The 26,979-nt window shown below is 39.8% G+C and overlaps 1 protein-coding gene across 1 annotated transcript; it reads left to right on the forward strand.

Moving 5' to 3' along the window:
* The first annotated feature begins 4,378 nt into the window (after window positions 1-4,378).
* Window positions 4,379-25,418, forward strand: asns (asparagine synthetase). Its single transcript, XM_034705312.1, has 12 exons — window positions 4,379-4,491; window positions 8,079-8,334; window positions 10,059-10,296; window positions 10,406-10,591; window positions 10,681-10,782; window positions 14,356-14,483; window positions 14,626-14,752; window positions 16,738-16,844; window positions 18,270-18,370; window positions 19,490-19,571; window positions 19,660-19,815; window positions 21,817-25,418. Exons 2-12 carry the CDS (start codon window positions 8,086-8,088, stop codon window positions 22,024-22,026), a joined length of 1,686 nt encoding a protein of 561 aa, XP_034561203.1. The 5' UTR covers window positions 4,379-4,491; window positions 8,079-8,085; the 3' UTR covers window positions 22,027-25,418.
* The last annotated feature ends 1,561 nt before the right edge of the window (window positions 25,419-26,979 follow it).

Genomic DNA, 26,979 nt, shown 5'->3' on the forward strand with positions numbered 1-26,979 from the left:
TTTGTCAGTTTTTTGTACGCTCATCAGCCTTAACTGTATGACTGCCTGTCTGCCTAATATAGTGTAAGCCCCCCTCTGGTCAGGTCATGGCTAAACAGTCCTCACCTGATGAGACCTGGACTCCAGTGGTATCTGACAACAAGATGTTAGCAGCAGTTCCTTCAAGTCCAGGAGGTGGTGAGATGGAGCCTCCATGGATTAGACTTGGTTGACTAGCACATCCCACAGATGTTTGATTGGACTGAGATCCAGAGACCACATCAACACCTGCTCATGTTCCTCCAGACCACCTTCTTCCATCGCTCCATGGTCCAGTTCTGATGCTTGTGTGTCCACTGTTGGAGCTTTCAGTGGTGGACGGGGGTCAGCATGGACACCCTGACTGGTCTGCAGCTATACACAGCCCCATACACAACAAACTGACACATTGTGTTCTGACAGCTTTCTATCAAAACCAGTGTGAACTTGTTCAGCAGTTTGAACTCCGGTAGCTCATAATTATACATTAATAAGGACAACATGCCTCCATCTCCTCATAATGTAAAAAAATAAAGCCTAAATTCAGCCTCATTGGTCTACACAGCTGTCAATCATGAGGTCTACTCCTCTCTTTGTAGCTTCAAATAACTGATAAAAACTGAACTCTGAAAAATGAATTACTTGACAGGTTTTTTCACGTTCCTTGTTTGACCCATGTTTCATCTGTTCATGTGGAGGAGGTGGGCTTTATGACCTTTACTGCAGCCAATCACCAGGGGAAGTTCTAGCACCATGTTACTGTTGTTGCACTCATCTTTTTGTACAGTTTATGGATCAGACCACACGGGCCAGCCTTCACTCTCCACGCACATCAGTGAGACTTGGCTGTCCATGACCCTGTCGCCTGTATAAGATAAAAAAAACAAGATTTAAATAAACTATATGCTCTAAATAATCAATATGAATAAATAGAAGCCAGCTGCACCCTCTGCAAGAAAACAAGGCAAGGCAGCTTTATTTGTATAGCACATTTCATACACAAGGGCAACTCTATGTGCTTTACATTAAAACATTCAGACAAGCATAAAAGAACACAATTAAAATGACAAATATAATAAAACAGAAAGGAAAAGTAAAATTAAAATATATTGAAAATTACATTAAAATTAGTATTTAAAGTGAGTTCAAATAAGCTAAGATAGGAAGGCAGTGGCAAATAAAAAAGTCTTAATCTTTGATTTTAAAGAGGTGAGAGTTGGAATAGACCTACAGCTTTCAGGGAGTTTGTTCCAAAAACATTGGGTACGGAAGTATTCAGACCCCTTCACTTTTTCTATACTTTATGTTACAGACATATTCCATAATGGATTAAATTAATTTTTTCCCTCAAAGGAATTGTCTGTAGACCTCCGAGACAGGATTGTATTGATGCACAGATCTGGGGAACAGCACAGACAAAATGTCTGCTGCATTGAAGGTCCCAAAGAGCACAGTGGTGTCCATCATATGTAAATGAAAGAAGTTGAAATCACCAGGACTTTCCCTAGAGCTGGCCGCCTGGCCAAAATAAGCGATCGGGGGAGAAGAGCCTTGTTCAGGGAGGTGAACAAGAATCCAACAGCACTCTGAAAGAGCTCCAGCGTTTCTCTGTGGAGATGGGAGAACCTTCAAGAAGGACAACCATCTCTGGAGCACTCCACAAATCAGTCCTTTATGGTAGAGTCACAGTGGACAGACGGAAGCCACTGCTCAGCACAGAGCACATGAAAGTTTACCAATAGGGACCTAAAGGACTCTCAGACCACGAGAAACAACATTCTCTGGTCTGATGAAACCAAGATTGAACTCTTTGGTCTGAATGTCTGGAGGAAATCAGGCACGGCTCATCATCTGGACAATACCATCCCTACAGTGAAGCATGGTGATGACAGCATTGTGCTGTAGGGAGGTTTTTCAGTGGCAGGAACTGGGAGACTAGTCAGGATCAAGGGAAAAAAGAACGCAGCAAAGTACAGAGAGATCCTTCACGAAAACCTGCTCCAGAGTGCTCTGGACCTCAGACTGCAGCGAAGGTTCACCTTCCAACAGGACAACAATCCTAAGCACACAGCCAAGATAAGAAAGGGGTGACTTCAGGACAAGTCTCTCAATGTCCTGGAGCGGCCCTGCCAGAGCCTGGACTTAAACCTGATTGAATATCTCTGGAAAGACCTGAGAATAGCTGTGCACTGACGCTCCCTATCTAACTTCTAAGAAGGGGAGAAACTCCCCAAATCCAGGTGTGCTAAGCTTGCAGCATCATACCTGAGAAGACTGGAGGCTGTAATCACTACCAAAGGTGCTTCAACAAAGTATTGAGTGAAGTGTCTGAATACTTTTGTACATGCAATATTTGAGTGTTTTATTTTTAATTAATTTGCAAAAATTTCTACAAAACATTTTTCACTTTGTCATTATGGAGTATTCTGTGGAATTCCATTTTGGAATAAGACTGTAACATAACAAAATGTAGAAAAAACATTTTTTATAATGTTTTCTTTCTTTTTAATTTTCAATTTTGTTTCAGATTCATTTTATTTTCTATACTTTTTTAATATATATATATATAATATTTATTTACTATTTATTATTATTATTCTTATTATTCTTATTATTCTTATTATTATTATTAGTATTATTATTATTATTATTATTATTATTATTATTATTCTTCTTATTATTATTATTATTAGTATTATTATTATTATTATTATTTTATTTTTATTTTTTGCAGTTACTGCTATGTTTATTCTAACGGGTAAATTAATCAGCAGCTCCATCTACATCGCATCACATTATCTCTGTCATCACTTCAGCGGAAGACAAACTGCAGGTGATGCAACAGCATCCACTGTTACAGCCGGAAACGAGCCTGCACCGTCAAGGTGGCACAAATAAAAATAATAATATAGTCTATGAGCTTTACCCTTCAAAATATTATTACATTTTTAAGATAAGAAAAAATATTGTGTATTTTTGTTCTTAAATTCTTCTACTAATATTTAATTAAGCGTTTCCGTGAGACGTGTTCTCTCTTTTTCATTATTCCCTTCCAAGTTTCTTGTTCTCTCATGGCAAACTGTACAGTGGATTTGAGAAGGGGGAGTCTTATTATATTACTTTGTAATGAACAGAATTTAAATACATATAAATAAGAAAACAATATATATCAATATAGACATTAGATAGTAATAATAATAATAATAATAATACATTTTATTTAAAGGCGCCTTTCTCGGCACTCAAGGACACCGCACAGATAGAAATATATATATACACGAATTCACATTAAAGGAAACAAAATCAGAGTCAGAAATGAAAACAATATAAACTAACAAGGGGTAATAAAAAAAAAAAAAAAAAAAAATAGAAACAATAACAAAATGACAGTGCAAGTGGAGTCAGACGGAGTAAGCGGTTTTGAACAGATATGTTTTGAGTTGTGATTTGAAATGGGGGAAAGAATCTGTGTTTCTGAGTTGAGGTGGCAATGAGTTCCAGAGACGGGGAGCAGAGCGGCTGAATGCTCGGCTCCCCATAGTGGTGAGACGGGCGGAGGGGACAGACAGGTGTATGGAGGAAGAGGATCTGAGGGAGCGGGAGGGAGTGGGAACATGGAGGAGGTCGGACAGATATGGGGGGGCGAGGTTGTGGATGGTCTAAAATAGTGGACTAAAACAACCAGATGAAGGTCATAATAATAATAATAATAATAATAATAATAATAATACACAATAAAGGGATCCAAAATATAAATTAGAACATATAGAAAATATTATCAAAAAAGAGAAAAAATATATTTGACCACCAGTAGAGAAGGGTAAGTCTTATTGTATTACTTTGTATAGTACTATATGCCCAGATCACTTTTTGTTTATTTCATCATTTTTTACTTATTTACACTTAGTGAAATGAGTTTTAAAAAATCCACTATAGAATCACAACATGTTAGAATGTGTTGTAAAAGCTACACTTTTATATATCATACAGTAAAATTCGTCACAGCACCGGAGGAATTGCTACAGGTTGGTGTGTGTGCTTACCTCAAGAATCACCATTCTACTCTTCCTTTCTTTCCTGTTATACATGCAGAATTAATAAAAGACTGTCACAACCAACATGAGCGGCTGCAGGGAATGATTCTAAGAGGACGGCCTGAAAACACATAGGTCCCATAAGCACATTTTATTTCCTTTATTTAGGATGCAGTTTTTATATTTTCTTGAAATTAACAATTTATTTAAACCGTTCAATTTCTCAAATGTTACTGTTTCTTGCAGATACATAATACAGATATTTATTATGTCTATGCTTTCTTCAGTCATGATAGCTCTTATTTTGAAAACTGACTTCCGGTCATACATGGTTGAGTCTTGACTACCCGCAGCGGTGGAGCAGTTGCATCAGTTCAGCCGCTTTGCAAAGGTTGAGTCTCTACTTTACTACAAACACAGACATCATCTAAAGGATTAGGTGAGTGCTTCCTACACATCTGTGATGCTCCTGTGTTTGCTTTGTGGCTGGGAGCCAGAAAGTCATTTAACTTGTGCTGAATTTGAAAGCAGATCCTCCCTCAGAAACTTGTCGATTTTGGTTGTACCTGACATTAGTTATACGTTCAACTACTTATACATAACGAAATGATCGTACATGCCATCGAAAGTGTGTGTTTGAGAATTCGGCGTATGTATTATCAACTTAGGAGCATTTATTTAATACGTTTGAGCAATATGTGTGACTCACATGGACACCAGCTGATCTCCACCCGGCGTGGAGCACAATGAGCTGCAGGAGGAAAGGACGCCCCAGTCTCGGATTATTACCGACATAATCACAGTTTAGTGTTAGCCGAATTGAGCAAAAACGAGCAATATATCACGTTAAATCTGTAAATTATGTTGTTCGGTGTTTAAAATTCGCCAAAGGATGAACAGATATTAAATGAACAGGATTTCAAGTGGCGTTCAATGTCATGTTCACTTCACTCCAAAGAGAAGGACATGCTGCTAGGCCAGCTTAATGAGAAGCTGCTGTAACAGCACATGTGGGCAGCCTGTATTACTGTACACGTGTTATTGTTGAAAACGGGTTACAATTCAACTAATATGTGTACCCCATAAATCAAAATAAAATACAGAGAGAAGTTGAGCTCATTAAAATATTCTCAGTAGGAATATGTTTGATTGAACATATCTGTGGAGCTATGAAGGTTAGAAACAATGTGCTAAAGTTTAACTTCAATTAAACTTTACACAGTCACAGTTATTAGATATATCATATATACCAATGCACTTCAGTTTCACAGTGTCAATCAATCAATCAATCCGACTTTATTTGTAAAGCGCTTTTCATGCAGTGGCATTGTAACACAAAGTGCTGTACATAAAAACAAATTAAAGTAGAAGAAATTAAAAATAATAAAAACTGTTAAAGAAATCCCAAGGTTAAGAACATGATATGCAATAATAATCATAATAATAATAATAAAAATAATAAAAATATTATAAATAGTATAAATAATAGTAAAAATGTAAATACATGAGAAATAAAAAAGAAGTTGCTGAACGAACTGAGGAAAAACTTTCATGATATCTTAACAAGGAAACACTGGAGGTATAATAAGATGTAAGAACTCAACAGGAAATTAAACTCACCAAAATAAAATAGATTACTAAGATAAGATTAAACCATTAAAAGAAACTAAGATGCTTTACTTAAAAAGTGACTAAAATTTGAAGTAGATAATAAATAGATAAAGAAAGTAAGGTGAAATAAAACTATTATAATAAGACTCGGTTAAAAGCGAGACCAAAAATGTCGGTCTTGAGTTTGAATGTAATGCTATGTTCACTGACAATGGGAATTAGTAGTTTATTTTTTCTCACAGTGTTCTTATATAATAGTAATATTAAACCATGTGTGTCAGCGAAACTGCACAACCCTTTTCTTCCTGAGACGCCGAACAGGCTGGGCACAGCCTCAGGGTTTGTAAGGAGTCATTGTGATGCTGTGAAATAAAACCTTCAGCAGACTCTCTCAGATGGGACAGGGCGCCTCTCAGGATAGACATGCTCTTTGACTGCATAATGTGTACAGACATGCATCAATCACCAGCTATTAAACAGGTGAAACAGCCTTACTGTTCAACACATACTCACTGATATTACACTACAGTCTCAAACTCTTCTTCATTTGTTATTTGTATGACTTTTGGACTTCAACTTTTTTTTTATTGATTCTTAACTTAATTCTTCATTACTTGTGTTGTTAGTTGTAGTTTTATTGTAAACTCTTCAGGAGCAGGACACAAAAGGACCAAAAACTTAAAACATCACATCATTGTATTAAAAAAAAGTGTTCAGATTCAAATACAAAAGATAAACAACCAAAACTTTTCACAAAATACAACCCTTACGAGATATGTGTCAGTGTGTCGATGTCATATGCAAGAAATAAGGCGACAAAAACATAAACTAAAGACATCTTCTTCGTAATTTATGAGAATATTAGTAAGAACTTTGAAGTTGATGAGTGTAAAAGAAGAAACGACCTTTCTGTGTGTGGAGGTTGGAAGCTTTGGAGACAGCATTGTAGGAAACCAGAAGGTTTTATCTTGAAGTTTTTAACTGCTCTGTGAGGTCAAGGACTTTGATGATTAATCTGAGCTTGTCAGAGCAAAACCAGGCCTGTAGTGGACCCATACTTTGATCAGGGACATTGGCCTACAGGGATTTTAAAGCAGACATTAAGGACTTTACTGTGGGGGCCAGATGGAAGCAACAAAGTTTTGCAGCTGTGAGTCGTAAGGATCCCGAGACATGTAAAGAAAAAAAAAAGAAAGAAAAAAAGTGTTAAGGTTAAAAATACTGGAGTTACAGTGTGAAGATCTAATCTGTTTTTCTGCAGCTTTTTTGAATTTTTAATTACATATGTTTTTCAATGGGTGACAAGTCTGGACTGGAGCACCTGGACTCTTCTACTACAAAGCCATGCTATAATAGGAGAAGAATGTGGTTTGAGTCATGCTGAAATGTGTAAGGTCTTCTTGTTTGTCTGGTTTCCTCCTTGCATTGGTTCAGCTTTTAAGACAATGTTTTTTTGAAGTGAATTTAAGCACATGCAGTGATCTCCACTACAGAGTCATGTCTGTTTGTAATGCAGTGACTTCCACTACAGAGTCATGTCTGTTTTTAATGCAGTGATCTCCACTACAGAGTCATGTCTGTTTTCAATGCAGTGACTTCCACTACAGAGTCATGTCTGTTTTTAATGCAGTGATCTCCACTACAGAGTCATGTCTGTTTTTAATGCAGTGATCTCCACTACAGAGTCATGTCTGTTTGTAATGCAGTGACTTCCACTACAGAGTCATGTCTGTTTTTAATGCAGTGACTTCCACTACAGTCATGTCTGTTTTCAATGCAGTGACTTTCACTAAAAAGTCATGTCTGTTCTTAATGCAGTGACTTCAACTACTGTCATGTATGTTTTTAATGCAGTGACTTCCACAACAGAGTCATGTCTGTTTTTAATGCAGTGACTTTGACTAAAAAGTTATGTCTGTTCTTAATGCAGTGACTTCCACTAAAGAGTCATGTGTGTTTTTAATGCAGTGACTTCCACTGCAGTCGTGTCTGTTCTTAATGCAGTGACTTCCACTGCAGTCATGTCTGTTTTTAATGCAGTGACTTCCACTACAGTCATGTATGTTTTTAATGCAGTGACTTCCACTGCAGTCATGTCTGCTCTTAATGCAGTGATTTCCACTACAGTCATGTATGTTTTTTTAATGCAGTGACTTCCACTACAGTCATGTATGTTTTTAATGCAGTGACTTCCACTACAGAGTCATGTGTATTTTTAGTGCAGTGACTTCCACTACAGTCATGTCTGTTTTAATGCAGTGACTTCCACCACAGAGTCATGTATGTTTTTAATGCAGTGACTTCCACTACAGAGTCATGTCTGTTTTTAATGCAGTGACTTCCACTACAGAGTCATGTCTGTTTTTAATGCAGTGCTACCTGAATCTAAACATGTTTTCTGTTTTTTCCATGCAGAGGTAAAATGTGTGGGATCTGGGCTTTATTTGGCAGTGATGAGTGCCTGTCAGTTCAGTGCACTAGTGCCATGAAGATTGCTCACCGGGGCCCGGACGCCTTCCGCTTTGAGAATGTTAACGGCCACACCAACTGCTGTTTCGGTTTCCACCGGCTGGCTATTGTGGACCAGCTGTACGGTATGCAGCCCTTACGCATCAAGAAGTTTCCCTTCCTTTGGCTCTGCTACAACGGAGAGATTTACAACCATCACACGGTAAGGAAAAGAAAGCTATCATTGGATAGCGTTTTAAGAATACATCACTATGATATCAGTATACATGGTCAGTTTGTGAGGTTTAGGTAAGAGACAAGTGACAACCTCTGCCCTCAAAATATGAAGCCCATGCAGAAGTGTTATAAATTGGAATTAATCAAGTATCCACTTGAGGCTAGCTGCAGAAACACCCGAAACCACATAGACACCATTTCAAAAAAGACAATCTTTACAGCAGAAATAAACATGTTTACAGCCTGGTACAAAAAACAGCTTGGGTCTACAAAGCTAATTTCTCTATCGGCACACACTGTTCGGGGGAAGTATTTTTTTCTAATGCGACGGTTCAGAAGATATTGTAATTACCAGTTTTGCCAATTTTAGGACATGACTGACTTGATTGACAGGCAGGAACACTGTAGCTGTTGGCTAGGAGGCTCAAAGCCCGCCTCTTTACCTCACACTAAGCGCTCAGGAACAGATGGGTGATGTCACGGATACTACGTCCATTTTTTATACAGTCTTTGGTTAGAGATGGTACCTCGAGTTGCATGAAAGTAAAAAGTTGGTACACATAAGGGATGATTAAAATTAGTACAAAAAAAATAAATTGTGATACCCTTTTTGAACAGCAGAGGGTACTATCTACCTCTGACTCCTCTAACCAACGCCATCACATCTCTCATCAGCAGCTGAATAGAGGCGTACAGACGGGGCAGACATTTACTGTTGATCGTTCTTGTTTTTATCTGCTATCATAACTTCATGATCAAATGTACCTTTCATTATAAAAGCATGCTCATTATAAAAAAAACAGCAACTTCTGCATAAAACTATAAAAAAGGCAAAATAAAAGGATCACAAATAACAGTTTATGCAGCAGTCTGTTGAGCACAAATTGGGTTTCTTTCAGCCATAAAGAAGTCTGGGAAAATCGTATCCTTAGCATGTTGAAATGCTATAATATACCTGGACGTTAACCCGCACAAGGTTGTTACTTGTAGCATGGCGTGGTTTGTCAGATCTAGTAAATGGAGATAAAGTTGTAGGTAAGCTGTGTCTGGTTAAACTGACATATATCCACTCGACCAAGGTAACATATCACCAGCACAGACATGTGGAGGTGAACCTGGAAAGGAGGACTGAAGGCTGGTGGTGCTAGCTCTGCTAATGTTAGTCTCAAAGGTGCTGGAGTCAATTTGTAAATCATTTGAAGATCTAATTTCAGTGTCATGTTTGCTCTGTTTCTGAAAGAGCTGCTGTAATTATTCTCTTCATGAAAACTGTGGATTTCACTCTTTATTTTTGGAGACCTGTTTTTAGGTGAAAAGGTCGAATGAGACTATAGTTGGAGCTCTAGTTTCAGACGTGAACAGTGTAAGAGATCTTTCCAGCCTGTATTTAGATGCATGTTATGTGAGCTCCCAGCTATGAAAAGCCTTGGAGATAAAACATGTGCCGCAAACATGTGCACCAATTCCCACAGTGTTTTGGCTGCACATCTAGATCACCACCACCACCACCACCCTGACCACCACCACCCTGAAAACAAAGCAAGACAACACACCTGACACTGAGCGCACTTTGAGTTATTTTCCTTAACCTCTGATCACACCAGACTTTCTTTTCAATCCCCTGTCTTTTCTTATCCAAGTAAAATCCTCTCTGAGTAGACTTCAGGAAACTAAGAGTCTGTATTTTCTGTGTTGTCGTTGATCTTTTAGCTGAAAAAGCAGTTTGAGTTTGACCACCAGACCAAAGTGGACGGGGAGATTCTGCTCCATCTGTATGACCGCTTTGGCATCCAGAAGATGGCTACCCTCCTGGATGGCGTCTTTGCATTTGTTCTGTTGGACACATCCAACAGAAAAGTCTTTCTGGGACGAGATACGTATGGTGTGCGGCCTCTGTTCAGACTCCTCACAGATGATGGATTCCTCGCAGTCTGCTCAGAAGCCAAAGGTACCACCATCGTGGATTTCCCTTCTTTTATTCTGGGTCTGTCATACTCTTGTGACAGATGTTTTAAAGCTTTCTGTCTGTGTTTAATCTGCCGTAACTCTGTTCCAAGGTCTTACAGACATAACTCATACGATGGCCACCCCTGCCAACATCACCCCCTTCCTACCCGGGCACTTTGAGGTCTTTGATTTGAAGCAGAGCGGCAAAGTTAAGTCAATTCAAATGGAGCCGTTTCACTGCTGCACGAAGGAGCCTGCTCATGCAGTTTACGACACTGTGGAGAGACTACCTACAAGTAAGATACTTCTTATTGTTCACTCATGTTAATTTGGTCACATGGTGAGCGTGGGTTTAAACTTTTAGTAAACAATGATGTCCCTACAGGTTTCGAGGAGGAAACAGTGAAGAGCAACATCAGAATGCTGTTTGAGAACGCTGTGAGAAAGCGTCTCATGGCTCACAGGAGAATAGGCTGTCTTCTGTCAGGTAATCAGACATGTGCAGGCACAATTCTGGCTTCAGAGTCAATGCAGTCGGTTTATGGCGTCTTGGCAGGGAGTCCATGGAAAATTCCTGGTTAATTACCTGCATGGCTGAATGAGAGAATGAAAGTGGGAAAACTTGTGTAAGGATTGGAGGGAAGGGGTGACAGGAGGAGTGGCTGGATTAAGGGATGAAGTAACAGGGACAGGAGACAGTCGGCAGGCATCTGGCACAGAGTGAGAGAGAATGGTAGTTAATGGGTTTCTGTGGGTGAGAAAGAATGTGACGCTACCAAAGTAAAACAGCTCCATCCATTTTCACTGCTTGGGTTTAGGACTGTGTTTGTTAGACCTCTTTACTGGGGCTCCAGACAATTCTAACCCTTTCTTCAAATGTCCATCAGATAGCACCCCCACTCATAGAAGTTACCAGAAAAAATTTACCCCACATCTCCATTGATTTGTAACCACAGTTAACATTTTACCCACAAGTTTCAGTCTCCATTTGTACTTTCAAGTCTTCTTCCTAACAGTTCAGGAAAAGCAGGATTGGACCCAAACAGAGACAAATTATTCACACTAGTTACACATGTGTGGGACAAAATCAGCAAAGAGATAAGAGGCCCAATTAACTGCTGGGGATGCCAAAATCAGCACAAACCGAAAGGTCCTCACTGGAGCTTTGATTAAACGCAGGAGAAAACAGTCACAGGGAATATTAAGTTCCACAGAGGCTCTGGTTTTTCTTCAACAGTATGAACCTGAAAAAGATGTGATTTCATGTAATTTCCTTACAATTCATGGGTCAAAAGTTTGCTGAAATAACATCATGATGCAGATTTTCAAATGTTTGTTTTTTGAATGGAGGTCGGAGGCCATAATTTCTGATAAATTTCAAGAAGTTAGGAAATAGAAACGCTGGTCGTCTTTAGTGACACAGCATCAAGCAGATTTGTGTCTCAGTGTAAATGTTTGATCTAGAACAGATTGTTAGCTGCTCTTCATGCAGATATTTGTTTATAGAGAGAAATAAATCCTCCTTCGATTACCAATGAAGGGACCCAGGATGTGATAGATGGATGGATGGATAGATAGATAGATAGATAGATAGATAGATAGATAGATAGATAGATAGATAGATAGATAGATCTTAATTGCCCTTAGCAAGGAAATGTGTTGCCACAGTCTGTACAAGTATACATACACGGAGATCATAAATAATAAACACCCACCCAGCCTTACAACAATTGGTGCACATCATCCCACACATCTCACATGAACCCATGAGCAAAAGTCTATACACCCCTGTTAAAATGCCAGGTTTTGTGATGTATCATCAATCATGTCAGAACTTTTTCCACCTTTAATGTGATCTATTACATGAACAATTCAATTGAAAAAAAAAGATTTTTTTGGGGTGGAAGAATAAAAAATATAAATCTAAAATAATGTGGTTGCATAAGTGTACACACCCTCTTATAACTGGTGATCTGGCTGTGTTCAGAATTGACCAATTACATTCAAACTCATGACTAGTAGTAGTCAGTATACACCTGTCATAATTTAAAGTGACTTTGATTAATCCCAATAAAGATCAGCTGTTCTAGGAGGATTTTCATGACATTTCCTTAGTTGCATCTTACAGCAAAAGCCATGGTCCACAGAGAGCTTCCAAAGCAGCAGAGGGATCTCATTGTTGAAAGGTATCAGTCAGGAGAAGGGTACAAACATGTTCCAAGGCCTTAGGTATACCATGGAACACAGTGAAGACAGTCATCATCAAGTGGAGAAAATATGGAACAACAGTGACATTACCAAGAACTGGACATCCCTCCAAAACTGATGAAAAGACCAGAAGAAAACTGCTAATGGAGGCTTCTAAGAGGCCTACAGCAACATTAAAGGATCTGCAGGAATTTCTGACAAGTACTGGCTGTGTACTACAAGTGGCAACATCTCTCCTATTCTTCATATGTTTCAGCTATGGGTAGGGTGGCTATAAAGACGGACGCCTTTTCTTTTGAAGAAAAACGTCAAAGCCTGTCAAAATGTTTCAAAAACATACATGACGTCTCCCAAAAGCATGTGGCAAATGTTTTATGGTCTAATGAAACCATGGTTGAACTTTTTGGCCATAATTCCAAAAGGTATGTTTGTCATTAAAAAAACACTGCACATGACATAATGAACACCAGACACGAGGAGAAACATGGTGGAGGCAGCATCATGCTTTGGGCCTGTTTTTCTTCATCTGGAACCGGGGCCTTAGTCAAGGTGGAGGGAAGTATGAACAGACACAAAAACCAGTCAGTTTAACACAAAACCTCCAGGCCTCCGTTAGAAAGATAAAGATGAAGAGGAATTTCACCTGTCAACACGACAACAGACCAAAGCATACATCCAAATCAACAAAAGCATGGCTTCACCAGAAGATTAAAGTTTTGGAATGGCCCAGCCAGAGTCCAGACCTGCATCCAATTGAATATCTGTGGGGTTTATCTGAAGAGGGCTGTGCACAGGAGATGCCCTCACTATCTGATGGATTGGGAGCTTTTTTGTAAAGAAGAATGGGCAAATATCACCATGTCAAGATGTGCCATGCTAATAGACTCCTACAAAAGAAACGTAGTGCTGTTATAAAACCAAAAGGTGCTTCAAACAATTATTAGTTAAAGGGTGTGTACACTTATGCAACCACATTATTTTAGTTTTTTATTCTTCCCCTTAAAAGATTTTGTTTTTTTCTTCAATTGAATTGTTCATGTTATAGGTCACATTAAAGGTAGAAAAAGTTCTGACATGATTTATCTTGGTCTCATTTTTTTACATCACAAAACCTGGCTTTTTTACAGGGGTGTGTAGACTTTTGATGTCCACTGTATAGACACAAAGGACACACATACACACATAACACATATATATATATATATATATATATATATATATATATATATATAAACAGGGCACATTACTGGGGTCTTTTGTTTAGAAGTGCTATGGCGGACAGGACAAAGTTCCTGCCAAACCCGGGCTTGTCTGCAGTATGGGGATCTGTATCTGCGACCAGATGGGAGCAGTGTGAAGAATGATTAGAGGGGGTGTTGGGGGTCCAGTGTTACGGTGCTAGCTCAGGTTGGGACAGGTTTGGTGTGGGGAGGCGTATGATTTTTGTGGCAGTGTTTGTTGTCCATGTTTGTTTGTTCATTACGCTAGATTGTGTTCCTCCTGCTTTTGCTCTCCATACAGACACTCCATTTTCCTACAAACACCAAAACCTGCTGATACCTGATTGATCAATGCTACTCAGACTACAAACCAGAAACCAGAACACTTCCAGAAGTAAAATCCAGACCACTGTGAAAGATAGATACTGTAGTCAAGTAGTTTGTCATTTTAAGTGTGTTGGAAATTAAACAGTTATTTATCATCAACCGTTTGCTTTGACTAGTTTTTTAGGCAATTTAGCAACTTTGAAGAGAGCCGCTGAGATATTTGTAAGGCAGATGAGTTGGTTACTTCAGGACAGGTGCAGGACAGGTTTGGATTAATGTGGTTCATGTTTATGATCCTCCTTCAGGTGGTCTGGACTCCAGTTTGGTTGCTGCCACACTGGTGAAGCTGGCCAAAGAGGAGAAGCTGCAGTATCCCATTCAGACGTTTTCAATCGGGTCAGAGGGCAGTCCTGACATCATCGCTGCTCGTAAGGTCAGTTTTGTCGAACACCTCACCTTACTTTAACAGTTTTTGTAACAAGTCCGAACGCTAAACAATGATGTACTACTGATTCCATGTGAAGTTTGCGATTTTAGGTCTCTGGGTTTTAAGTCGGCTGTTTTTTGTTTATCAGGTTGCAGCTCACATTGGCAGTGAACACCACGAGGTGAACTTCACAGCAGAGGAAGGCATCCAGGCTGTGGAGGAAGTCATCCTCCACCTGGAGACCTATGACATCACCACCATTCGTGCCTCTGTCGGTGAGTCAGCATGCTAAAGAACGAGTTGAGGAGTAAAGACAATATTTATTTTGTCCCTAATGGTCGATGATACATGGACTTAACTTAAACCGTGCTGCGTTCCATAGTCGTCCATCCCTTTGAAAAACGAACCCACTCGATCGGCTTTCACAGGGAGACGTTTGCAGACTATACATGACTGATCTTTGTTTTCACCGTTTTTCACCCATGAGAATTCAGTCTTCCACAAAGGTAGAAAGCACCTCTGGCTCTCTGCCCCACACACCTCCTTCACCTCCATTTTTTCAATGTGACTGCGAGACCACGCCCCCCACATTTTGCCTGTCTTCCCCACATGTATTTCAGATAATCAATCAAGCATACATCTCAGACTTTTATTGCCAATTAAAACAAAGAAGAAGATTCTGATTGGCCCGGTGATGAGCTAATCCGAATTGGCTTCGTTTCTCAGCTTGCCTAAACTTTACTGGGCCCGGGCCACCAGACCATATGTCGTGTCTGACCCTGGCAGCTCTTGGTGCTGCTCAAGATGACGGTTCTTGTGATGCAGTGACATTGAAGGTGTTAAAGGAGTGTTGGAGTTTGTAGTTGTTTCCCACACCTCAGAATACTTTAATACGGCCGACATGTTGAAGCTTGCTGTTTGGGCATGCAAGTTGTCATTGCTTGTGCATTAATAATGCGTCACCTTATCAGGTGTACATAATAGCAGAAATGTCATACTTGTCAATATTGATAGTTAACTTTGTAAGCTGTTATCTGCTGATAGACATTAAGTTGATAATATCATGCATCCCTATTGATGATGATTTGAATACAATTCTAATGTGTTAATATAATAAAAGGAACCAGCAGTTTTCTGTCTGTGAGAGTTTGAACGGCTCACATTTCTGCATGTGTCTGCTGCATCGCTGCATTCCTCTTTCCTCCTGACTGCCTGCTTTGAATCACTCTGGATTCACTGGTGTTAGTTTAACAGTCAGAGGTCAGAGGGGGTGGCATGCCGGACATTTACTGAGCTATATAACCCATCACTGCTTCTTCAGAGTAGTGTTTGAACACGAGTCCACCAGGCATTGATAGACAATGGTCTGCAATTATTGGAATTTTCAAATACCAAATGATTTAAGAGAAGAAAAAGCGTTGCATAAAAAAGAATAATGCTGTCTGTATGTCGGCTGTGTGAGACATCAGGGGCTGTGGCCACTGCAGACTGTATTTAAAAAAATCCACTTCTCTGAAGATTTCACAGTCGGTCCTGGCCCGTGTTTTCCAGAAAGTGTCCCAGTCACCGTATAGATTTCAGAAAGTTCTGTTCAGTGAGACAGCAGGTTAGCTGCACTTTGCGTAAACATCAACAATGTACAGAAACGAGACAATTCCACACCTGCATGAGTCATTTTTCTGTGTTTCAAATGCCAAATAATCCTACAAGACTCCTGCTTAAGAATACTAACCCAACCATCAGGACAGCGAACAAATAGAGAATACAACATCTCACCCCGTCTCTGTTTCTATTACAGTTACTCAAGTGATCTCTAATGTCCATATTTTCTTGTATTTGTTGCTTGCCTTTCAAAATAACACTTACTCAAACTGCTGATCCAATACTGTGTGCCTTGTGTGGAAGGATACAGAGTTGTGGTGCAGATGGAAACATAGTCCCAAATGAAATGGTTGCTCACATCAAGGTGAAGCAGACAAAATATCCTCAAAAATACAGCACAGACTTCAAATGAACTGTTGTCTTACATGTGGGACTCTTTCATTCATTTTTTTTTTTGCTGTACATTACAGAAATATGTCAGTGCAAAAAATGGAAGTGCACAGTATTTGAGTGAACATCATGTCTGTTCAGATCACCCTCTATGACCGGGGCACTCTATTCACGGCTGACTTAGCCTTGTTTATTCATTACAGAAGCCATCCTCTGATCTGACAGGTTTGTGTGTTGCCTCTTTGTAATGAAAGCCGTCTCTCTGCAGGGATGTACCTGGTTTCAAAGTACATCAGGGAGAAGTCGGACAGTGTGGTGATCTTCTCTGGAGAGGGAGCGGACGAGCTGACTCAGGGATACATTTACTTCCACAAGGCAAGTCCTCCAGAAATGATAAACATCCTACTACCACTGATACTGACAGTGCTTATACTGACACACAAAGAAGCAAGGAAAACTGTGATGTGACTTTTCACGGTTTCACAAAGAAACTACAGTAAAGTTTGAGAGCAGTGACTGTAATTCAGTAAAAGAGTATCCAGCACATAAAACAGGAAAACAAACTCAAAGAAGTTCATATTCAGAGCCATGTAAGGTTCTCAAAAAAAGATGAGGCCTGCAGGAAAAGCAGAGTCAGAAGAGCAAAGACCAACATCACAGCATGATGTACTTTAGAGTTGCAGAGACGTCCAAATATTGCACCCTTCATGAAAAATAACATGAAGTTTGAAGTTTGAAGTTTTTATTTTATTATTGTGTCATGCATACAATCATATGCCCAGCCCGCATGGGCTTACAAGACACCATACATTTGTACAGTCCAGGGTCAGAGCTCACAGCATGATCATTCCTGGTAAGGAAACTGGGGGAGAAAATTATAACAGAATTAAATATAAAAATAAAAAGGCACACTACTTAAATCTACTTGTCTTCTTTTCCAGGCTTTTGAGACAAAATTAACAAGTTTAAACACGTCAAAATTAAACAACCAATTTGGTTTTTGCACATCGGTCTACCACAATATTTCAGGATTTTTACAGGCAATTTCTTGAAACAATATCTCTCTGAGGTCATCATAGTTTTTACAGTACAAAAGAAAATGGGACTCTGTTTCCACTTCATTCAAATCACATATCTCACAGAGTCTGTTTTCCTCTGGGATATTTTTGAATCGACCGACCTCAACAGCCAGAGCCAGAACACACCTCAGCACTCTTCTGCTCGTTTCTGCTTTTAGTTGAAAATTTGACGACAGATCCTTTGATTTTTTAAAAGTTCTGTTGCTTTCAGTACTATTAAATGTAAAAACAATGGAAATCAAAAAGTAAAGAAAGTTTGAAAACCATAGTATTTATTTTTTATAGTCTATTCCAAACAGCATTCCAAAGGCTAAACCCCCTCACACTGTTTAACTTGCACTGAATTTATCCAAACGTCCAGCTCCTGTCTCGTGCACAGTATTCTGGTTTCATCTTTTTCTCAATCGCAATCACTTGAAACTGTCAAAGTATTTCAAGATTTTTTAAACATGTTTCTTTTTCCTTTATGTATGATTGATGTGACACATTTATAACAGTGACATGTTTTATCCTGCAGCTGAAGCCTTTACATTATCACTCAGATCAGACTTGAGTTCTGTTGAACAGTCAGAGATATGATCTGGCGGGTATCTCAGCGGTGTGACCTTTAACATATCAGTGTCATGGGTGCTTCTACAAACATGCGTTGGACATGTTAAATCCATCTGGTGAATGTTAAATATGAAGTGTAGATTCTGACAGAGGTGCGTTCTTCTTTCAGGCTCCGACTCCTGCAGCAGCTGCAGAGGACAGCGTTCGCCTGATGAAAGAGCTCTACCTGTTTGATGTCCTCCGCGCTGATCGCACCACTGCTGCACACGGGTAACACCTTCACTGCATCATTATCCCCCTCTGATATCATGCAAAAAGACAGGCCAGGTACACTCCACACAGAATAAAACCCCACTATATCCAGCCCCAAGCTCATCATTCCAAAACTTTTGAATACTTCTGCTGCACAATTACTTTTCAAGACTGGGAGTGCATTAGCTGCATTTTTTCCAGTAAATCAGATTTGATAAAAACACTGACTTAATGGACTGACATGAGGGATAACTAATATTGTGTAAAAGCACTTGGAGATGTTAATTTGAGCTGTCTTGATGAAAAGCCTTACTCAGCTCATCTCAACTCAACTTTATTTATCACCTTTCATACATGAAAGCATGCAGCCCGAAGTGCTCCACAAAAGATCTGAGAGACAGAAACAACAGAGATGGTAAAGTAATAAAAGGCATGATCATAAAAAATACTTTAAATTGAAGCTGCAAGGGGCGATGAACGGGCCCTCGCACCCATACACATGTCGGGGACTGTTTCAGCCGCCTGCTGTGCAGCAGGATCTGCCTGTGATACAGACATTACTGTCCGTCATGCATGCTGAGTTGTGATGCTCCACACCCTGTTGCAAAAAGTTGGGGTGAAGAACACCAGCAGAGCTGAATGCCCTCATGTATTATGCCTACACATTAAGCACATCTGCAGCTGCTAAATTCAACTATAAGAATGTGTTTAAAGTTGTAATGGTTTCTACAGAGGCAATATGTGGTGAATTTGGATTAAAAGTGTTTGTCTTGAGTAATAACAACCAAATCTTGAGCACAACTTTCGTCAAATCTATCCACTCAGCAATTCAAGAGCCAAATATTTCATAACACCTCTAAAGTTTCAACATCATCTTCAAAACGTTGTATTGTTTGACATAAAGCTTTATGACAGGTAGCTCCTGTAATCCAGCCTGAATCCAGCTCTCTGCTGGGATCAGGATAATCCTGAACAGCACTAACTGGAGATTTCATCAGCATAAAAACTTAACTTGGTTGCCTGACCTCCTCTGTTGATGTACTTTTATTTCAGAATTTGATATCTTTAATCAGATTATTTTTAATCTGATCAGATTATTTTTGAACAGCTGATCCCTGATCTTCCTCCCTCTCTCAGTCTGGAGCTCAGAGTGCCTTTCCTGGACCACAGACTCACAGCGTACTACCTCTCTCTGCCTGAAGATATGAGGACTCCTAAGGTCAGCTGATAATCCCTCCTGCTGTGCTGTCTGAACATGCTTTGCATCATTTTCTCACTGAAACAGTCGGGTTGTGTTTTCTCCGCAGCATGGAGTGGAGAAGCATCTTCTGAGGGACTCCTTCAAAGGTCTAAACTTGATCCCTGATGAGATCCTGTGGAGGCGTAAAGAGGCCTTCAGTGACGGGATGATGTCTTTGAAGAAGTCCTGGTACACCTGCTTGCAGGAGCACCTGGAGTCTATTGTGAGTGTTTCACTGCAGGGCTGAGAGCTGAGACACCAAGGACCTGTCTTTGTCTCTCAGCATGTGTTTGATGAATTATAAATGACTGAGTTTGTATCTAAGAGATCTTATACTTGTCTTTAAATCATTCTTTTTAAATGACCAATCAGAATCAGGTACATGAAAAAACAATAGTAATAAATATATAACATCAGTAAATAACAGACTGTATAAATAATGGATGTAGTATCCGTGACGTCAACCATCTGTTGCTGAAGCACTGTTTTGAAATTGTCAGCGGGTGCCATATTGGAAATGCTGAACACAACCTATCTTCGTCCTATCTTCGAGGTACAGAGGCGGGCCTTTAGCCTTTTCGCTAACAGTTACAGGGTGTCCGCCTGTCAATCAATTCAAGCATGCCCTTATTTGGGTAAAACTTGTAAGTTTAATACCTTCGAAAATAAAAGGTTATGATAAAATCCCCCCTGAGCTATTCAGACCTAAACTCGTGTTTTGAACCAGGCTGTTAACATGTTTATTATTGCTGCAAAGATTGGCTTTTCTGAAAGGTAAATAAGGGGCAGCATAGGAATAATAAAAAAAATAGCAGAGACACAGACACTAAGCGCTACTGTGCACAGGTCTTACCACCTGTGGATACATGCTCTGAAAACAGACTGGGTGAGATGAGTTTTATATTATCCTCAGTGTTGAGCAAGTATTTTAAAGTAACAAGATACATTCCCAGGTGCTGCAAATAGTAGTGGAGTTAAAATAAGTCATTACATGAGTTACACATTACTCACTAAACTGATGATGCTATGGAAGCCGTGATCCAGTTTTGAAGCGATCCTCTTTATTAGTTCATGTTCCCGTACTGTAACATCCCCAATATGCTCCCTTTGAGTTCCTCTGGACGTTCCATGCTTCTGGAGACATCTCAGAAACAATAACTGCTGTTGTGACTTTTTGACCATCCGTCCGTAGTCAAAGACCCGGAGAGGGATGACTGAGAATCTAAGGGAGTTAGCCATTTGAAGGGTTTTATTATTGTTAACTAGAAGCTGAACAGATTTGGGTTTTCTGATAATATTTTGCCACATTATGGGAGTGATTGTTGTGATTGTGCCATACAGACAGCTCCCTCACATGGTTCCTCTAGGGTAGGGGTTCCCAAAGTGTGGGTCGGGACCTCCTGGGGGGGTCGTGAGACACAAAGGGGGGGTCGTTAGATGTCTTCCAGAATTTTTTTTTCTTAATTTATCTAAAAATAGTACATTTAACAAAAATTTCAAAAATAGAAAATGTAATGAGTTTTCTGCCTTTCTTTGTTGCCAGATAACTCCTAAGTTTAGGGTTAGTGAACAGTTAATAATCAAAAGCATCAGTAGCAGTAGGTTAATTCATAACGGCACAGGAAACACAGACACATGCTCATATAGGTAGGCTGATTTTCTACAGACCAGCTGAATGAAGCGACATTCAATCATTTTGAGGGACATTGGGGGTCGTGAGTCTTTCGCACTTATATTTTTGGGGTCACAGGCTAAAAAGTTTGGGAAGTCCTGCTCTAGGGGACCTCATCATCGTCTGATGTCATCTGCAAACTGAAAGATACTTTGGTTATGGAATCTGTTGCGGTATTGCAAAAATGGTTTTGTGTATTAACGAGGGCTTTCAAAATAGAATAGAATAGAAATATGAACACAGATAAACACACTCCTTAAAGTTCCCTGACCTCATACGACAACAAGCACACAACTTTACACAGCAGCTTTTTAAACATGACTGTACTTCTAAGCTTTAAATAGTTACAATGATTTTATCCATCTGAGAAAACTGCACTGATTCAAAAGGACAAGCTCCCCTCTCACTCTCCCCCTCCTGTCCTGATGAGGATCTACACACGCTCTGCAAAGACACACTTTTTAATTTTTGAATTAAGATGAATAAGATAAGTTGATTTAAAGAGTCGTCTCTGTCCTCATAGTGTCTGCCCTGCTCACTGTCTTCTCTCAGGTGAACGACAATCAGATGGAGAGAGCTCACAAGACGTTCCCTCACCTCCCTCCTCCCACCAAAGAGGCCTATTACTTCAGGCAGGTGTTTGAGAAGCACTTCCCCGGCCGGGCCGACTGGCTGTCGCATTACTGGATGCCCCGCTGGATCAACGCCACCGACCCATCAGCCCGGACCCTGTCCATCTACAAACCCGACAAAGACCAGTGAACAGCTGCTCTGTCGGTCACGCCTTCTACACGTGTCATATCAGCTTCACTTTGAGCTCAGAGTAACCAAACTTATTTTAACCAGTTGTTTTCACTTAGAGGACGTTTGTCACACTTTGAAGGAGTTTGTTGGACTTTTCAGACTCACAGTTTAAGGGATTCAAGTTATTTCTAGAGGCTTTAGCAGTTTATACACTCCAGCAAACACAGAGGAGTTAGAATTACAAATGAAGTTAATGAAAGTAAATGGAAACATTACTGATTCCAGAGGTTGAAGTTTAAGCTTCTCAAACCTTTCCTTTTCACACTAGATACTCGTACGGCACTATCACTACTCGGTTTAGATACAGAAAGAACAACAACAAGTTTTAAACATTTAAAAGGTAAAGAAAACAAACTAAAGGAACATAAGCTCCAAAATGTTTCATGCTGAAGTCAAAGAATGAGTTTTTAACACAAGGAAATGAAGAGATAGTGATTTTATTTTCCACATTTAATTTGAAATTGTGATAGTGACCTGTGTTAGCTCCAGCAGCTGCCTGATGAGCATTGCGATCTAGTCAATAGACCCGATGAGCCGATCTGAATCTGATTATTTTATATTTAGTACCTGCTGATACCCAGTTTTGATCTGATACTCTTATTTGCCCAGATTATAGAGTTTAATGGACCACAGCTCGAAAGTCGTCATGTTCAAGCTGAATCTGACAAACTCCCTTAAAGTCTGACAGACGGTTTTATTCTTACTGAAGGTTTGGGTTTGAACTGTGTCAGGTCTACATCTTTGAACAGAACCACAGTCTAATGCTGATAGTATGAAAGCACTAACCTGAAGCGAAGCTACGATTAGCAGCGTTGTCCTGCTAGATTAATAATGAAATAATCACTAAACTTCATCCTGATCAGTCAACCTGTCTGCTTCAGATGAAGGGTTCTCTCTTGGGATGTAACTTTACCTCGTCAGGCATTTAGAAATCTGTAGAGAAAATTTAAATCACTGAGATGAAAAAATGATCAGACATCATTACGTGCTTCTTGTCCGTAAGGGGTCATACAGACATTGCAGCAGCAGGTAAAGAGTTTGCAGCTGAGGATAAAGTGTCTCCCAGAAAGACGATACCGCCAAAGGATCCCGTTAAAGGATGTCTGACCACCATTTTAACATTTCACTTTATTTTTAACCATTAGCTTTCTGCTATTGACAAACTAGAGGAAAATCCTCTCTCAAAATTTCTCTCTCTTTACTAGTACTACTACTTGTGACTGTGTTGCAAGCACTGTCACTGCACCTGCAGGTGTCAGAGAGAGAGAGAGATGTTGGCTGTTTTCAAACCGCCTACTATACTAGCAGTATGTACTGATTTGGCCAAAATTCAGTATGCAGTAGTATGTGAACAAGAGCAAAATCTGCAGTATGCTAAAACTTCCTGGATCCAACAGAACAGTCATACTACAGACTACCTTCAAACGCAGTATGTACAGCATGCAGTATGCTGTACATACTGTATACTACATTTGTAGATAGTATGTAGCAGGTGCTTTCTAAAACAGCCGTTGTCTGTTACATCTAAGAGCTTTTGCCTCTTTAGGGGCGCTAAACATCCAACATTTTTCGTGCCTTTTGCTGTTTTTATTTGCTTTGTAACTTTATGATCTAGCGGAAGTACCTTTTGTGTCCTTTCAAAATAAAACCTGTTTTTTAAAGCAGGAAGTACAGCAATGTAGGCCATAAAAAAGGCTAAATGAAAGATCCTAATCAACAGTTTGCTAAAACCCTTATAAAAATCATACTGAAGTGAGTTGAGTGTATCGTTACATCCCTCATTGTTTGTTGTTTTCACCTCCAGCAGAAAATGTGGAGTTGCTAACTCCAGAAATGCCACTGCTTCAGCTTGTTGTGGAGTTTATTATGCCGTTAGTGTGAAGGACGTGTTACAGAGAGAGCTGACTCATCAGTGTGACTCTCGCTGCTTGTTTTCACAAGGAGTTAGGTTTTTGTTTAGGACTGGCTATGCAAACAGAGTATATGTTACATAATATTAAATTAGGGGCAGAGGAGCATGAGACGATGTCATATGTCCAAATCTGGGATATAACATGAGTGTGAAGAAGTAGCTTTTTATAGTCAACTATTATAATTACATAGATATAACACAATAATCCTGATTAGATTGGAATGAAGCTTATCAGAATGTTTGACCTGTTTCAGCTCCGCTCCTTCAGGTGCTGTTATAAAAGTAGTCTGCAGTCAACGGACCAAATAATGCCAATCGATATAACACAAGCAGATAACCATTGAAGGGATTGGTGGGAATGGCTGTAGTGAAAATCATGGAAAGGATCCCTGCATGAGTAGATCTTTTTCATTTACGTGCTCCAGATACTGGACCCAGAAAAGGCCCTCCATGTTGTTTCACAGCCAAAAAACAACAACACAAAAAGCTGCAACTCCTTTGATCTGGGAGGTAACATGGCGGCTTTGGAGACATTTATGTGACTGTATATCCTTAGGTCAACAAATTAAGATTTGAATCCTGCACATGACCCATATTAAGGCCAGTTAAACCTTGTTGCCTTAATTAAGAAGAACCTGCAGGGGAGAAGGTGACGGAGGGAGGGAAGACAGAACAAACATACATCCGTAACAGTACTAGAAAAAGCTACACAGGAAGTTAGTTTGTTCTGAGAGACCCTCAAAACAGACTGGGATTTATATTCCAGATTACACACTGACTTAAACTTTAATAACATGCATGGTTAAGATTGAATAAAGTATGTCACACTAAATCAAAGTGTAACCAGTCGAATCAGCAGTAGAGAAGCATCTCCTGTGTTCGGCGAGTTAAATGAGCTGTGGAGTCTGGTGTTCTCTAACGAAAGCAATGTAACGTTGGTTTCTACTTTCAAAGAAGCATCCTCCTCCTGAACACAAAGCTCTGTCTCTGTAGGGATCCTCTCAGTGATGTAACCAAACATCTAAAGTAACAATCTGAGCCTGTCGGACACAAACATGGACATTTAGTGGTCGTACTTAAACTTCAGCACTCAGCCTTTGTCGTGGCTGCTGGCTGAAGAAGAAGAAATCTACTGGAGCTTTCTTAGAACATTTTGTACCTGTTGGACAGCCATTGCAGAAATATGTAGAAAATGAAATAAAAAAGGGTCCAGGTTTAGAAATATTAATTCCCTTTAAACTACAGAGTGAAGCCTTGACACTCGGACACATTCAACACTATAAGAAGAGAAATAAGAATTTAAGGAAAGCTTGTTACGTTAAAGTTCTGTCATTTAGTCTACCTCCTGACATTTTCATCATGTATGATTAACTTTCTTCTTGTTGTCCTGGTTTTGTACTACTTGTTGCTGATATAAATTTCCCACTGACCACCCAAATGTGTTTTCTTCCTTGGCTGTGTATCATGTTATCTGTTATCCACCAGAGGGCACCACTGCTTCACCTTAAAGATGATAATCGTCGTGATAAATGTAAAAAAAAAGAAGTACCTGACCAACCTTTTAACACTCCTAGGAAACATTGAACATTCTGAGCTTTAAAGAATTTATTACCCCTGCTCTCACTTTCTGTTTTTGTCTACCTCCTGACATTTCCATTACTGTTGTCATATGTATGATTTGGAGAACAAAGTTGAGTATAATGCTCTGAAGATGAGTGAGATGGTGCTGGATTTAAAAAAAAATGTAGCCACACCTTCCCCCATCACCCTCTGTGAGTCCCCCCGGTTTCCACCCTAGGGTTCTTCCACTTACTGGGGACCATCATCTGTCTGGACCTCTAGTGGGTGCTGAACTTCAGGAGAGAATGTACTGAAGAAATTCAACCTGTCAAAAGCAGTGATGGTGCAGCTTTACACCACCATCATTGAACACCTCCTCCATCACAGTCCGGTATGCTATGGCCACTGTCAAGGACAAGGCTGCAACGTATCATTAGCTCTTCAGAGCGGATACTTGGCTGCCATTGCTACAGGACCTGTATACCTCCAGGGCCCTGAGGTGTGCAGGTGAGATTGAAGTCGACCCATGACACGGACTCCCAGGCTCTCACTTAACATCACAATAAAGTTAAAATTATAAATCAGACTATTGCGTTACATTAACGCAGACTGGACATAACTTGTCCATTGCACTATTCTGCCAAGGTACAGCTCTTCATCACAAATTTGATCTGCTTAGGGCCCAATCACCCTGCAGTGCAGCAAGGACCCTATTAGAATGCAAGGAATTATCATTATTAGAGCCCGAGCTTGCAACCTAGTGCAAGGGCCCTCTTGGAAGCCTTGTGTTTATTATTTCAACTCTTAATAAATTGCATATTTTGAGGCCTTAACATGCCCCAAAATGCCATGCCATCAAACAGGAAGTTACTGTAACTCCTCCATACATTATTCAATCTATTTGAAATTTCATGTACATTATCAAGGTCCAGCCCTGAACACTTTTATGTACTCATTCAGCTGATACTATCATAGTGCCACCCTCTGGATGTACATGGTACTAACTTTCACGGACAAATTTTACATGTTTCATCACGGTGACAACCTGAACTCATCTACATTTAGTTCAGGGGTAGCTAATTTCCCCCCTAAAAAGCCCCAGCTTGGGGGGGTAGTACTTTTCAAAGTTCCCGGGACTTTCGGGGGGCAGGGCCTGCAATGAACGTGTCTGATTGGTAGATGAACCGCAGTGTCTATATTCGGCCCGCTGTCCATAATAACTTCACACACATCTGTGAAAAATTGGCTTAGCGTTTGTTGAGATTCAACGTAATATTTGTTTTGTTTTTAGTGATTCCTTCACAAAGGACGTTATTGTAATTGTTTTGTAGAGAGAAAGAGATGGTATGATCCAAACATTTCAACAGCTGGAGATTAGCAGAGGCAATCTTGACACAAATAATTCATTTTAATGTGACGCACAGTGACCAAGAGAAAAC

Source organism: Notolabrus celidotus, chromosome 16, assembly GCF_009762535.1.
Source record: "Notolabrus celidotus isolate fNotCel1 chromosome 16, fNotCel1.pri, whole genome shotgun sequence".
NCBI lineage: Eukaryota > Metazoa > Chordata > Actinopteri > Labriformes > Labridae > Notolabrus > Notolabrus celidotus.